General features: G+C 43.3%; 1 protein-coding gene across 1 annotated transcript in view; it reads left to right on the top strand.

The window, feature by feature from the left end:
* AHNAK2 (AHNAK nucleoprotein 2) overlaps positions 1-16,279 on the top strand; it is a 131,719-nt gene that overhangs the window by 61,659 nt on the left and 53,781 nt on the right. The window contains exon 3 of the mRNA XM_088058071.1: positions 11,922-11,940. Within this exon, the coding sequence (XP_087914197.1) occupies positions 11,922-11,940 (19 nt within the window). The remainder of the gene's footprint in view (positions 1-11,921; positions 11,941-16,279) is intronic.

Here is a 16,279-nt window from a genome sequence, read left to right as displayed (position 1 = left end):
AGCTTCTTCTGTATTGCTGCCATCTGCCTCCAAGAGCTCTGGAGGTTTCCACCACGCTTCTTGTTCAGTCCAGCTGAAGATGTGCTCTCCTTGGCTGAGCCTTGACTAGGTCCAGCTTGTACCTGAGCTTAACCCCTCCAGCCTGCCACAGTTCTTGCCTGCTGTCTCCTCCCTCCACCTCTACCATCTGCAGGAGTGATCCCAAGCACAGGCTGATGTGCTGCCGTCCTCTCCTGCCCCAGGGGATGGGTGTTCTGCCCAGAAACAGTGAAGTTTTAAAGGGCAAACAAGCAGGGCCACTGAACTAAGAAAATACTGCCATGGAAGGAAGGGCTGCTTCAGGCTCCTGTCTGTCTCATGTTGGCTCAGTCTGAAGCACATACCCAGTGTTCTCTGCATCTTGGCCCCGGCACTGTTCTGCTCTGCCCAGTTCTTGCTCGGTTTGTTCTTCATAAAGTGGCTGTTTCTTAATATTAATGGGTGGCCTTGCTGGAAGGCTGCAGGTAACATCTGGCAGGATGACTTTCCTTTTTGCAGCTCCCTGGATGATGACTGTGGGCCTTTAGCTGCAGATTCCCAAACCTGTTCTGGTTCATAGGCACCCCAAGGGTGTTCTGCAGTGCTGCTCTGTTATAACTTGTTCCCTTCTAAAAAAGCTAAAAGATCCTTGAGATTAAAAACGTGTAAATTAAGAAAATAAAAGATTAATGCTGTACCTGAAAGGAATCTCTTTCCCAAGATGTCTTGTAAGTTCTCACCAAGGCTTCTCCTCTGTGCAGTTACCGAGAACCAATTCATCCATGCTCTCACTCCTGTATCTCACAACCCTTGGTCCTTCTCTCTCAAAGTTTACCGGAGGGTTAGATGGGTGCTACAGACTACAGATAAACATTTGAAGCTGTTGGTTGCATCTGCACTCTCCCTCTTGCCTCCAAATCAGTGCTGGGAATTAGATTTGCAGCTTGGTTGAGATTTAGGCATTTTTGAGGCTGTTAATAAAACACTGTGTGAGATATCCAGGTTGTCTGGATTTACTGGCTGTGCACTGGGCTCATGCTGCTGTTAAGAGTGAATTGGCTGCCCTGCCTCATCTCTTCCTGAGTATCATGAGTCACACTAGAAAACTTTTGGGTTTCTAATGGTTTTATTATGGGGTAGGCACTAGCAAGATCTTTTTGATGGTCTCGGAGTTTGTGAGATGAGGCCAGATTTTTCACAGAGACCACACACAATATGACAATAAAACTGACTAATTGGGCATTTGGGATATTTCACCCCTTCATTCCTTTACCAGTTTTAAAGTTTCAGTTTGTTGCTTGGGGACTTCACGTCACCTCCGAGGGCTTCTGATTTTCTGTGGTGCATGATCAGTTTGGATATGGTTAATGGGTCCTTCATTTCTCACCAAAGGATCTGTAAGAAAGGAATAAAGTTCAAAATCCAGGAGAGGAAATTAATTCCTTTCCCGAGAGAAAAAAGAAATCCATTTCTGTTTGAGTGAGAATTTTATATCTGAATATAAACTGTATTCATTTGCTTTTCCCTGTTGAAATTGTTCATCAGAATGATGAGAGAAACTTTTCAGCAAGGAGTGAGAGAATAATCAGAAAAGCCAATCTGCAGCTTTTCTGTTGTGATTCCTTGGAAAATGGACAATAAAAATATTCTAATGCAGGGAAAGAATAGTCCTAGGCCATAGTGTTATGGAGTGGTTCCAGAATCAGTCTTGGAGCTGAAAATGATGGAAGCAAGGTGAGCAGAAAGCTGTCTCTGAGGGGATTGTGGGGGAAAAGCTGAGCATCCTCCTGCAATGTGCCCAGCCCTTCCAGCTCTGCAGGAAGCAAGGGAGTGGTGTTCATGTTTCTTACTGAACTCCCCAATAAGAAAGGCTCAGAAAAGGGACTGAATGGGGAAACCACCTGAACCCAGCATAACTGCCCATGAGAGGGAATACAAACCAAATCAAACCTGATTTAATTGCTGTTACATTGGGTTTGCTTGCTAAGCAAAATCTGCTCTTCCCCTCATCCCCCTGCTCACAACGGAAGAACAGAATTCCACCTCCCTCTGCTATCTGTGGGAGCTGAAAAGCACCTGGGGAAGCAGACATGGTGAAGGCTCACCCTAGGTACACATCATGCCCAGCCATTTTTCAGGACCAAGAGAAAAACAAATGTTGTGAATGAAATAAATTATTAGCCCCTGTAGCTGTGCTTAATTCTACAGAACTACAGGCCTACACCCTGTGAGGCCCGTTTTCCACACAGCATGAATCACTTTCTCACTTTTTCTGCTCACCAGTTTCACGTTTTAGTTTTCCATTCCTCTGGCTTTCCCCACGCGGGTGAATACTGGATCATTTCTAACACATCAGCAATATCAGAGCGCACGGCTTCGGCTGCGCTCCGTGTAATCCCTTCAGACAGTTCGTGCAAAGCCACATCCTCTTTCCACAGGGGAAACAGGAGGGGATGCCAGCCTGGCAGCTTCTCCTCCCTGCTGCCACACAAAGCAGCGCTCAGGAGCTGAGTCACGCAGGGAGCCCCGAGTTACGGGTGATTCCTTTAACGCAGGGACAATACTCAGCTCTGCTAACAATTACAGATGGAAATGAGCTCCAGGCACTAGATTACCACAAGATACTCTGAGGCCTTTCGTTTCCCTAAATAAAATAAAAAGTCAGCCAGAGGACTGACCCCATGCTGTTTTCCCATAGCAGGACCTGTGCTATCATACTCAGCATCCCTCTCATTCGTGGGTGCTGCTTAAAGGATAACTTCCTTCTCTTCTTGCATCCAAAAACCTTCATTAAGGACTAACAAATCTCACTCAAGCAGGTGGTGCTTGCAGTTCTGCTTTTCTGTTTCCCTATCACACCTTTTCCTCTGTCATGTATTTGTTGAATATTTGGAAAAGGAATAGTTTCCCGAAACCGGGATTTTTAAATTACTGGAAATAATTTGGAAATATGCAGGGCCAGTGCTGCTTAACTGAACCACTCTCTACATAGGAAGCCATTGGCAGAAGAAGGTGATGAATCATGTGGCTGTGCAGTGGGAAATTGGAAGCCTTCACAGAGCTGCTTGTGCGGTGTCACGTGTTTGTTTCCTGAGTCACTCGTATTATTCAGGATCATGGGCTGGGATGTGGGACGTGGGTATGCCCAGGCAAGAGCCCAGTCCAGGCAGGATCCTGCAGCTGCCAGAGGGGCTTGGAGGGAGCTCAGGACCATGTGAGCAGGGAGGATCACCTAAGTGATGCCATGAGGAGCACTGCAGGCTTCATTTGAGTTCCTTGAGCAAGAACTGAGCAGCAGCTAAAAAATACCTTTTAAAAATTCCCCACTAACTTCTGTTCTAACCATTCATCCACAGGAATACCCATTTCAAATAAAGGAAATTCTAAGGACACATTTTCCCATTTTTTAAAAACAAAGGTGTTTAAACTAAGCTAACATAATTAAGCTGACAAAGCATGAGGTAGAAAAGAGAAGAGCTCCATGTCCTCTCCCTTCATTTTTGGTGTTCTGTTTTGTCATTGATCAATCCAGGTATTCTTGGGATTCTTTTAATTAATAAGATAACTTCTTATTTGAAACAAGGCAAATAGCCAAACTATCAGTAATTATTTAGCTTTTCAAATCCTTTCATGAACAATATATAAGAATCTTTAAGATTTAGTTCTCCTTCTACTCCCCAAATACATTCAATACATTTTTTTAAAGGAAAAATAAAACTAAAATACTTTTATTTATAAGCAAACAAAGACTGAAAACACAAGCACTATGTGAGAGAACAGATTGTGGAAGAACAGGACTCACTGCTGGCAGTGTTCAGTTTGCTGTGATCTCAGAATAAATGCTTTCCTCTGCTCCTGACCCATTTTGGGCTCTTTCTTCTCAGCCTACATTTACAGAGTTTGCATCAGCAACTGAGAGCACTTCTGCTGTCAAAACTCCACAATATATATAATTTCTCCCTTTAAAAAAATATGAGCTATTCTCTCTCACTTCATTGATTCCTATCTATTGGCAACTGCAGCCAGAACCAACATAGCACTGTGTGCTGTGCAAGACTGAACAGTGACCTTGTTCACCATTAGCATCACTGAAAATTAGGAGGAATTAATTATTACACACTGGGTTTCTTCATCCAACCAAGTGGCAGTGCAGTGGTGGGGAAGGGTCTCTTTCAGGGCTTTCTCCTCCACACAGAAACACTGTCTCACAGCTGAGTGCTCCAGCAGAACCCAAGGGAATCCTATTCATACTTATCAACCTGATTTTCTCTGCCAGGAACATCAATCAATGTTTAAATTCAATTTCTGGATGTGTATTGAGGAGTCCAGCAGTTTCAGTAATATTTTAACTGTCTCTGGCACTGACTGGTGAAAAAGATGACATGATGTATTTCTCACCCCTGACTGAGGTTGGTTGCTGTTTTTTCCTCTGCTCTTCAGGAGGAGAAAGTCAGGAATGAAGTATGAAAGGGCTCAGCATTGTTGCCATTAAAAGTCACAAGCAATACTGTAGCTGACAGTAAACAGGATGAAAAGGCCTGAAACCAAAATATACATGTGCCAAGACCCTTAAAGCCCAAAGATTTAATTCCAGCTATAGGAACTGCACAAGACAAAGCCAATGGCATCACAAATGCATTATGGAGGGAAGCACTCCTTTTCTTACTCCCTCTTGGCTGCTGTTTCCCAGAGTTTTCCTTTTTGGGGCACTGGCGAGCCAGTTCAGCTGAGTAAGCTGAAGTGCAGAAGTCAGATAACTGTGCTGATTACCTGATTTTACTTGCCCTGTACTTCTGGCTTTCCTCTTTCCACAGGAAGGGGTTTTTTTGTGATGGGATGTAGGGCTTTGAGGTGAATTTTGTGTTGTTGGAAAATCAGTCTCAGCTCTGTGAGGAAGCAGGAGACTTAGAAACCCCAGATGGAATTAACCTAATGTATTTCCATCTCTCACTGATGTTGTTTACACAGTGCAAGCCAGTCCAGAGTGGTGAATGGTATATTTAAAACGAGGTCCTCTAACATTTGGATCCACCCCATCACTCAACAGATACTTGATACCAATCAAGTGACTCACTTCATTAAGAAATAAACCCTGCTGTGTTGCTGACATCCTACAGCAAACACTGAGCCCCACTGTCATCTGCTGAGTCCTTTCTCTGTCCCAGCCCACGCCCTGAAGATGCACACCGAGTCTCAGGCACAGCAGCAGCGCTGACCCTGTTTTTCCATGCTGATGTGTGCCAGCCACAGGCACACAGCAACCCCTGTGTGTGTGAAATACCCTCCCTTAATCCCCAGACTTCCTCTGTGCCCCTGCAACAGAGGGGCAAAACAGGGTGAGCATTCATCATCTGCAGGAAAACAGTTTATTTTATTAGCAAGACAGGAGCTGGTGCCTGCTTGTTCCCAGTTTGAGGGAGTTTCTCCTGTTTTTCCCATTCATCTGAGCTTCTTTCTTGTTGTCAAAGGCAGCATCTGCCAGCTCCTGCCCACCAAGCAGGATACAGAAACAGGTGCAAGCAATCCAGTGACAGGTGGTATTGCAGATGTGTGTGAGAGTTTGGGTTAAAGCACTGTAAAAACGAAACAACTGTAAGAAATGTCACCCCGTGCCCAGAGCCAGTGCCAGCAAACAGCCCTTTCCTGGCTGGGGCTGTGTGGGCACAGCATGTCCTCAGGTGAGCATTTACACCCTTCCATCACCCAGAGCAGGTTTCATCGGGACCCAAAGCCAGAAGAAAGGGATTATTTCAGTGTAGATCCCGGTTACACTCCTTCGACAAACGTACTAATCACTGGTAGCCACCACCAAATGCCATGGAAACCCCAGAGCACATAGTGAGATCATCTGCCAGGACTCTTTTATTTTAAGGTCTTTGTTTAAGGACTGTTCTAAGGCTTTGGAGAGAAAAAACAACAAGGGAGGGTTCACTGAAGCATTTCCACAGCTGGAATGTCATAAGCTACACAAACACCCAGAAAAGGCAAGAGTTTATGTCATTCCGTACAGGGACAGGTAAAAAGGAAAAGGGAAGGAAACCCCACAGTTAGTGAAGCATCTGAAATATGTTTTGCTATAGCAGATGAAAACTTTTGCTTTTTTTCAATAGCATCTGAGCTACTGCATTTAATAATTATATTTGGCATTTATTGATGTCTGCTTTTTATATGAGATATTTTTATATGATTTTATATGACACCACATCGGTGGCAATATCCTTCAGCTTTCAATTTGATAGGAAAGAAGAGTCTTGATCAAATATTACAAATGTCACACAGATGCTTAAAAGTACTTCAGAAATATCTAACTCAGTAAATGATTGAAAATGGAGAGTTTGTGAATGTTCTATTCATACTTTTACAGTCCTTGTGGCATTTTTTTCCCTGGATTTCGAAACAAGAAAACTTACTGACTTTGTGATATCCAGAAGTACGAAAATTGTGGAAAGAAAAGTGCTTAAGGCTGCAGAATGACATTGCAGAAAGAGAAATGTTCTGTTTCAGATAGGTTTTTTTTTCCAGGTGCTTGAGCATTACCACCTAGTACGAACAGGTTATTCACGGACAATTAACACCTATCTTTCCAGCTTGAAGAGTTGCTTTTGTTTTCCTCCTGTCAGCTATTTGTCACTAAAATTCACTTTTCAGAAAGGAGCCCAGGTCTGCTTTTCATACAGTGCCACATGTTTTGAAATAGTAAAATAATAAAGGTCCACGGTCAGCCAGCTCTGAATTCCCAGTTGAGCAGGGAACGAGATGGCAGTGGGGAACATGCAGTAAATACTAATTTTTAATTAAAGCCCTCCACAGCACAGTCTGGAGATGGGTGAGCAGCAGTGGAGGAGGGTGTTGATGGTGACTCCTCAGGCCAGGGGTGTGAAGAGTTCTGCAGGGGTGGCTTTTTTCCCCTCTGCTGGGAATGATCTACAATGCACTGGCAGGGCAGGAAGGCAGCAGCTCCAGGAGTACGGTGTGTTTTGTAGGAGCCTCGCTAATTACAGCACTGTTCCCCCAGCTCCGTGGCCATGGCTGCCTTGCCCCTTGCTCTGCCTGGCTCCTGTTTTTCTGTTTCGTTCAGTCCAAGCTATTTTGGCTGCAGAAGGTCAATGCCAGCACTGTCAGGGCCAGTGGAAATGCATTTGGGGGACAAAGGGAGATGGAGCATATGCCTGAGGACAAAATAAAAGAAACTCTGCAGAGTGAATTAGTTCCCTTTTTCTTCTCCTCCTGTTAGTGAAAGGATTTCTCTTAGAAACATCTCATTTAGTCTCATTTCTAAATAATGCTTTCTTTGTTGTTGTTGGGGTTTTTTGTTTATGCTGGTTGCAGATTTGCTTTTTTATTTTTCTTTTTTTCCCCATCATCAACAGTATTAGCCACTAAAGTGAAAAAAAGTATGTATGTAGGATCTGGAAGAGAATATTTGAATTTCTGAAAATATACAACTCTTCACTGGGTTTGTTTAGGTTATTTTACCATAAGTTTGGATTATACTACTCCAGCCCTGGATACCTGGAATTGACATTTGTTTATCTTCACAAAGGAGAAACCTCCTTCTATACAAAATATTATCAGTTGCATCCTGGTGTTAGTGGAGGAAGCAGGTAGTGCTGGTAGGACTTGTGACAGGCAGGTAGCCACTGGAGCCTCTTCTGAGTAAATTCTCAGATGAAAAGACCAATCTATTTGGAGGACAGATTTCAGTTAAGTTACAAAATACGTGAATGACACCCATTCACTTTTTGTGGGGGGGAACTCATCTGAATTGAAAGAGGTCTTTGAGGTTTAGAAACTCTCTGAGGTTTCTTAGAAGAGGCAGTGATGGAACCTCATTTCCATACCTGGCTCTCTCTCTGTTTGTGAGGTTGTATGTCTACCTGAAAATGGAAAAGTTTTATGCAAAAAATGTTGAAGCAAATCAATCAAATTAGTGGCTTATGTATTGCAAAAGAGAACCAATTCAGAGGATGTTTGTGTGGCTGGCTTAAATGCCTTTTTAGTTCAATCTAACTGCCTGTGAAATAGACAAATATATACATTTCTGTGTTGTAACAAAATGCAGTCATGGGAGACAAAGCATGGGAGATGTCTGTAAATTGGTGATTAATGTTACATTTATCTTCCTCTGGGTCAGAACTTAAGAACTGGTGGCCAGATGCTTCCACCCATTTGTTCCTGTCATTGCCAGTCTGATGTTCAGTTCCATCTACTCTTCTACATCTTGAGTTCACATTGATTTTGTCTCTCCCTTCCTTTTTCTTTTTCCTGTGGTTCATTCTCTTAGCAGCCTATTTCTCTTTCAGCTGGAGGTCCTCAATTTTTTAACTCCTTTCTGAATTGTGCAGACAAGTTTGCTTTCTTTAGATGATCTCAGCAACCCAGTCTTATCTACTTGTGGAAATTTGTGCCTTCATATTTTTCCCCCAAATATCTGAAGATTCGTAACTGCTAAAAAGGAAAAAAATGATTGAAACAATCACCCTCGCATCCTCCACACTAAACTGCAGGATTCTGTGTTCCAGGGCATGCTTTACTATAATCTCATGGAATATGTTCTCTCTCTCTCTCTCTCTTTGGGTCAAAGAAAACACAGGAACATTCCCATTGTTTTCCATCCCATTTCTCAATTACTATTAAAGCAGCACACCCTTATGCGTAAATCTGACATGAATCCATGCACACGTCAGGGTGTGAATAACACTAATAAAAGAAAGCTTGTGTCATTCCATTGTGTGTTTGCAGCCTTACCTGTGAACAGAGTAGAGAAAACAACGTTGTAACACAGAAATGGGAAATGTGCTTCCTGGAAAGGCAGCTGAGCTAAAGGAATATTTTTTAATATTGCTGCAGCATAACTCAAAGAGCTTTATCTTTTAATATTTAGATGTCTGTCAAGAAGAGTAAACACAGGGGCTCTTTGGAGTGTTCTCACTGAATAACTTGTGCTGGAATCACTTGATGAATTGGGAAATTATCAGTCTGATAGCATTTTTTCAGTAGCTCAGTAGACAAACAGTGGATTTGATAAATATTTAAAAATAAACCAAGTGAGCATTATGAATTCCTGTCAGTCAAATAACATTGAAATAATTTGACAATCACAGAAATGCACCACATTGGCTGAAAAGAGAGGAGGTTTTAGGCTTGAAGTTGCATGGGGATAAATCTCTGACACAGCAGAGATTGTCTTCGCTGGAGCCACAGCTGCAGGGCAGTGCTCAGACATCCGGGCTTACACCTTCAGCTCCGAGATGAAACTGGAAAAAAGCCACTGACAGTGAACACAGATTTCCCAATACCATGAAAACGAACAGAGTCATTTCTTCCAGGTTTATGGAAAAATAGTTGGCTTCTCTCAACTTAGCCAGGAGTTTGTCTCATGTGGGCTTTAAAAATTCTTAAAAGATCGAAACAACGCCCCATCCATATATTCAGCAAAGACATCTGAAATGCAGCACTGGCTGGGGATGGAGCACACTGCAGCTGCTGCCACCCCTCGCTCTGGAGGCAGGAGCCAGACTTCTGCACCCAAATGAACTGTCCCCACATCAATCCATGATGCAGGTTGGACTCCTTGTTTTGCATGTCTGTTTCTAAAAATATGTTATTTGTCAGGATGTTGTAAGATGGCTCAGAAAGGCTGGACCTTGGTATAGTCCTAAAGACGGTGCACAGAAATAGGGATGGCAGCAGAGCAAGCCTGAGCCAGCTCTTAGCAAGGTCTTGTTCCCATTCTCAGCCATCTCAGTTTACTCTGCTGCTGTGGACTGCACCTCAGGAGGCCTTTATTGTTTCTGGCCACCTCCATCCTTGCAGCAGCTGCAGGTCATCGTGCTTGAAACACAGAATCATGGAACGGTTTGGGTTGGAATGGACTTTTAAAGACCATCCAGTTTCAAGCCCCTGCCATGGGTAGGGACACCTTTCACTAGATCAGGTTGCTCTAAACCCCACCCAGCCTGGCCTTCAAAACTTTCAGGTGCCACTTGTGTGCTGACACTTCCCATTGCCTCATCTTCCTCCTTCACAGCCTTACCACCTTGCAATGGCTACAGCCAATCTCTGCTTTTAACTCTTTATGTGGATGTCACACTGGCAAGAAGACAGAGGTTACATGTAAACTGCATATACTGCTTCACAATATATATAAATTCTCTATGATTATAGATATAGTATACAATAACACATATGTGATTATATAGTATTTATTTTTATAGACATACAATAGAATCACGTAAGAGACAATTGAAGTGTTATTCAGTTCATGTGCTGAAAAACTGTTTATATTAATTAGATAAAATTACAGATAGTGTTTCTAAATTAAGTTATATATATGATCTGTAATTAATGAATAATGTATAATTAGATGTAATGATATACATTAATTGCACAAGTTAAAGGATTGGCTTTAATATAAATACTGTAGTTGAGTGACACAGTTTTCATAAAACGACTGTTAAGTACCCACATAGGATGGAATCAGAGATAGACACTCACTTTCCCCTCTCAGATTTTTAAATACCCTCTGTGGAAGCCATATGTGCCCATTCCAAACTTGGGTCCAGAAACCCAACATCTGCAGAATTTCAGGTATCAAAACGTATTCAGAGCCAACAGCATAAAAATCCCAAGCACAGCGTCTACCTTGACACGAAATGAGGCTGCTCTGTAAACACCAGGGTTTTCCTTCTCTGGCTGGAGTGTTTTTTACCTGCTCTGGAGTGTTGGCAAAGCAGCTGGAGCAATTACAGGACACTCCCAGGGCTGCTTATGTGTTTGTATTTTGCACCCTCTCCCACCTCACCCCTGTTTGACAGAATGCAAACCTGTGGCCAGATGCGTCTGTGAAACACGGAAACCCGGGCTGAAATGTGTTGCTGTGACTTTTTAAAGCTTCAGGGAGGAGGAGTTAAAGGATCAGTGGAATTCCTGGGAGGGGGAGGAATCAGCTGCATTAGAAATTTCTTTCCTTTACATGGGGTGAAATAGAAACAGGTGAGAGGAGGGGCTGGGAATTTTCATAAATCCGTTTTTGCTGGCGTTAAGCAGCTTCCCTCAAGTGTAGAATATCAGGACACGGTGAACACAACTCCAAGCACTGGCACTCCCACCTTGCGAGTCACCATAGTGCTTGACTGGGTGGAAGGACTGTCAGCTCAGCATTCAGGGGGCTTTCAGGGAAAGCATCAGACGGCTGACTAAAAGTGACAAGGAAAAAATAACATGGAGAAGACACTGGGGCAGCCTTGAAGCCCGTTTGAACCGCGCTGCTGTGACAGGCGGACAGACTGCATCCTGTGTGTGCATGCTTGCATGAGAATTTATTAGTACATACAACGCTAATTACCCAGTAATGTCCTGAAGCAAGGCTGGGAATGAATTTCAGGAAAAGAGATGTTTGTTTTGCGCGGGCGCCCACATCCCATATACTTTGAGTCCCGCGGAAATTGCCCCGCATCTCCACCCTGCGAGCGCCTGCAGCTGTAGGCAGCGAGCTGCGAGAGGACACGGAGCTCACTAAAACCCCCGTGCCCCCATTCCTCAGCGTCCCCCAGCATGGAAAGCCTGAGCAGCAGCAAGCCCAGGCTCTGTCCCCTGCTCCCGCCTCAGCTGAAGCCGTACAGCTGTTGCCCGAGCAGAGAAAGGGATTGGATTTCACAGGCTGTGTAATCTGCGACAGTGCTCTCTGCCTTGGGGATAGCAACGAGCCTCACCCAGGCTCAGCCATCCCCTTTCTGCCCGTCAGGAACGCCCCGGTCGACATAGAAGGAAAATTGTTTGCTGAATTTCTGCACAGCCCTCCTTCCAATTGCTGGAGAGAGAGGGGGAGTGAGAAAGAGAGAGAGTTTAAGGCAGGCTCTGCACTGGTGTTCTGGGCTATTTCAACTTCAGGGCAACTTTAGAGAACTTCAGTAATTTTTGGTAAGTTTTTTTCTTAAAACCCAAACGTCTCTCTCTCTTTCTTTCTTTCTTTCTATGAAATCTCTGAAGCAGATTGCAAAAGTTTCCAGTAGATGATGGGCTTTAAAAAATGCAGAGATGTGGGCGTAAGCGTTTTGCGTCCTTTGATACAGAAACCGGACTTTACAATTGTAAAGACATAATGTTCCCAGCTGCTGTACTTGATAAGTGAAACCTGGAGATGTTGTGTATTAAATGACGCTGCTGGGGAAAAGTATGCCCAGAGCTTCAGCCAAGGTGCATCTCACCTGGTGTAAACCTTTGCCTCTTTCTTGTGTATGGGAAGAGGTGAGATCAGGGATGAACAAATGTGTTCACCCTGATAAAGTTTCTGACCCACGTTTTTACGCAGCGGGTTTCAAGCCTCTTAGCCTCCCAAAGCTCTCAGAGGGATATTGGTTCTTAGTGTATACACACCCCTCCATTCAGTAATCTCTATTCCACAACATGCATGTTGTTTTCCTTACTTCCTCTGTCTGTATACTTAATCCATCAGGATGATCTCAAAGATAGTGGAAGTCTTTTGTAGTGCAAAGAGCCAATCCCAATTGTTGCAATGAATTGCAGGGTGCAAAGAGCAATTTTCTTACAGAGAGGTTGATTTCTGATGAATATGAGTTTTCTGTTATTTGTTCTTCCCCTAGATATGTTTTGGATTTTTCAGTATCTCTGCTCCTATAAGGGGAACACTATTTGTGTGAATATTATATCTCAATAGATACTATTTGCTATATAATATACTGACTTGGCATTAGGATCTCTGAATGTTTCTGGAATTTGAGACTATGATTAACCTTGAAACATTCAAAAAGCAGATCCTTAATCTTGTCAGTAGAAGTTGGATCCTGGAAGTGCTCACTGCAAGGCAGTTGAGGCTAGTTCATAAAGTGATGGGAAATACACAGGGTAGAATTATTCTGTACACCTGTCTAGGTTCACCCACGTACCCTGATATCTTTCTGAACATGTGAATGCAGATGGTCAGAAGTAGAATTGATGACTGTAACCACCTGCAGAGAAAATGAAAAGTCCGTTCTCTCAAGGCTGCGATAGAAAAGAGAGAAAACATTACTCATATGAGAGAAAAGACCAAAAGTCATTGCTAAAACAAAAATAACCATTATTCTTTATCATTTATGACACAAAAAGCACAGAAGGTTGGAAGATGACTTGTAAGAGACACAGTACTTAGCTTATGATCACCTGTTGCATGTGTGAGGGAAAAGGTCTTAATGTTGCCTCACTCTTTATTTTACTATAATAAAGAAAAACTACAAGAAATTTTGCAGATCTAAGCAAATCAGAAGTAAAATAGCTTACAACAGCCAATTTACTTCCTAAGTCTATCCTTACACAAGTCAAAAATCCAGCATAAAAAAAGTCTCAGATGTTTAACAGTACAGGAAAACCTATAACATCCCAGGATTTATTGGTTTTTATTAGCTATGTTTAAAAATGATAAGTGTGACTGGAACTTTTAATTGCAGAAAGTCTGTAACAATGGAGTTAACAATAACTCTTCAGCAATAAACTGAAAACTATAAATCTGCACCAGGCACTCTGCGGTGCTGACATGCTCCATGATGGCTGTAGCTTTTCTGCTCAAGCGTGTAGATTTGTTAGCTAAAACTGCATTTTACTATCTTTGGTGTGGCACTCTCGTAAAGTAAACTCTACTATTAGATTATGAGGCTTGTGTAAATCTCTGACTGAAGTCAGTTTGACTCTAGTCAGTGCTCATAAGCAATCCATCGGGGATGGCTGCCTTCCAACCTCCTCTGCAGTGGGTGTTAATGTCTTTTCAGTCGGATGGGGCAGCGGTAACTTCTGGCAGTGGCTCGCCAGGGGTTTGGAGATGGCACGTATTCCCTGCTTTTAATTGTCTTGGACGCTCAATCTGTATTCACAAAACTATGAGGTCAACGTGCCTCTATTCGCTTTTGGCTGTACTTGAAGATCATCACTGAAACAAAATCCAGCAGTCTGCAATGCATGGTTATTGGGAATAGCTGCAATCTGAGTTAACCTCCTGTTGACTTGAGGGGGTTCAGTGCCCTGTGCTTGGACACACCTTTCTCCAGGAAGCCACACCATGAACTTCACAGGCAGTTCACTTAACGTGGTCCCTGTGAGTGGAGGGAGCATCAGGCTCTTACTGAGATGTCATGCCCTACATGAAGCCACAGGAGTGTGTATTTGAAGGTTTGAACCTCCAGATGTACTCAGATCTTTGGGCTGTTTTTATTCTTCAAGTTTTCTACTTGGGAAAAGAAGTAAGTTCATCCTATGCAAGTGCAGAACACTAAGAGATTACAGTAAGGCTTTTTCCAGGATTCCTCACATTCAGAGACCTAAAGAATCAGAATATATTCTGTATATATATAGTGTATTTGAAAGATGTGGAAACTTATAATCTGAGTAAATATTTAAGTAAATAGTCAATCTATTTTTTTATATCTAGCTATTTTTGTGTTCCATAATGTTGCTTACATTTGGAAACAGCAAAATATGCCCTGGAAAAAAAAAAACCAACAAAACAGGATTTCCTCCTCTGGGGAAACATCTCACTGTGTTTGTGGGCTCTGTATTGCAGGTACAATCTGAAGCAGTAAGGCTGAGAAAAGCCTCACCATTAACCTTGTTCAGAGCGAGGAGGGGACCTGGCCCTGTGCACCGGCACAGGCAGACCCAGCAAGGGCAAGCACTTGCTCTCAGGCAGTTTGCCACGTCCCTGACCCCCCGTGCACCAACAAACTGTTTTCCTGACAGCCCCAGCTAACAACTGCTGCCTTGTCTGCTTCCCTTATGTGTAACTTCCAGTCTGCCCAGCAGGCTTTTCCCTCCACAGCCAAGTGGTGGAGCAGTGCTGAGTGATGTAGGGGATTCAGCTCCCACTGGAGCTAAGATTAAACTTGACCAGAACTAGTTTGCCTTCTCTCCACATGGTGCAGGAATCGAGGCAATGTCCTTGTGGCAGAGGACATTTGGATGACCCACAGCTGTGCCTAACCCCAGTATGGGAGGGTTATGCTCCAAGGCAAATTTGCTAAATCCACGTGTTTGCTCTGGATTTCAGAGTCGAGGCTGAATTCATTATTTCAAATAAAAACAAAACCTCAGGCTAGGAGAGGACCTTTCACATACTAAATACTTCCTACCAACATGTTTAATTCCTGAAAGGGGACTATAGGTAGCCAAATATCTGAAAGTAACTGCTGACTTATTGCAGAGAATAAGGCTGCAGTTTTCTGTCAGAGAAGGGAATGACCAAATGTGTAGTCCAGAGGGACTGAAACAAGTCAAAATATGTTAAGGGTGCTATGGCATGTAAGTAATAAATAGGCCAGGATAATTGGTAGAGGACCCATCAGTAAGGGACGGCAGCTCTGCAAGGGAGAGTCCCAGGCCACAGTAACAGCCCAAATCCCAGCAAAATTCCATGGGCCAGGAATGCAAGTGCCTGAAGAAGAGCAGGCACCAAGTCCACTTCATCTGCCTAATAAAGATAGCAGTGTCTTCAGGGGGCAGAATTATCTGTTTTTCAGAAACACAAACAAGGAGATAAGGTTTATATGATTTCCAAGCTCGCTGATAAATGCTGGAGACTCCAAAGCCACAGTAACTGCTCTTCACTGCTGGGCAAATGTTGTTTCTTCTCTGTAGTTAAGAGAACAAACACTACTTGATTTTGATAGCAGTGGTCTGTGCCTCACTTTCATAGAGTCAGAGGAGCAGCTCTTATCCATGCAGCCCTCTGATTTTAAATACCTTTTACCTGCCCACTGACCTCCCAGCTCTCTCCCCTTGAACAGTGGTGTGTTTGCAGCCTCAGCCAGCCAGCACTGAAAAACAAAGGTTTCGAGGGGCACATATTTCTTCCCATTTCCGCAAGTCCTAGCTAAATAAACTAATAAACTGTTACAGATATAAAATATTCCAGCCTAAAGTGCATCCTGAAAGCTCACATATTTTATTAGTCCAGTCATTCCCACTCTTCCTAGGATTCCCATACTCCATACCAGCCATACGGGGCAAATGCCATCAGGTTTCCACAGGTCCTGTCTTCATTTACTTACTGTGTGGTTTGCTCCAGCTCCTGGACCTTTGACTGTCAGCCAGGCACAGTGCTCTACTTTTCCCTCAAGTAAACACATGCAAGAGCTTTTCTTTCCCTTGCCTCACACCACTCTTTTTAATCCAAAGAATTTGCCTTAGCACTATTACTTGGAGGAGCAAATTCCAAAATGGGAATTTTAGCCATAGAAACTCCAGGACATAGAAGAAACTCGAAGGGCATACA

The sequence above is a fragment of the Pseudopodoces humilis genome, chromosome 7 (assembly GCF_049639895.1).
Source record: "Pseudopodoces humilis isolate 2021_Gansu_Grassland_sample_001 chromosome 7, ASM4963989v1, whole genome shotgun sequence".
Classification (NCBI taxonomy): domain Eukaryota; kingdom Metazoa; phylum Chordata; class Aves; order Passeriformes; family Paridae; genus Pseudopodoces; species Pseudopodoces humilis.
The sequence above is the reverse complement of the archived record's forward strand: the minus strand, read 5'-3'. Positions and strand labels throughout refer to the sequence as shown.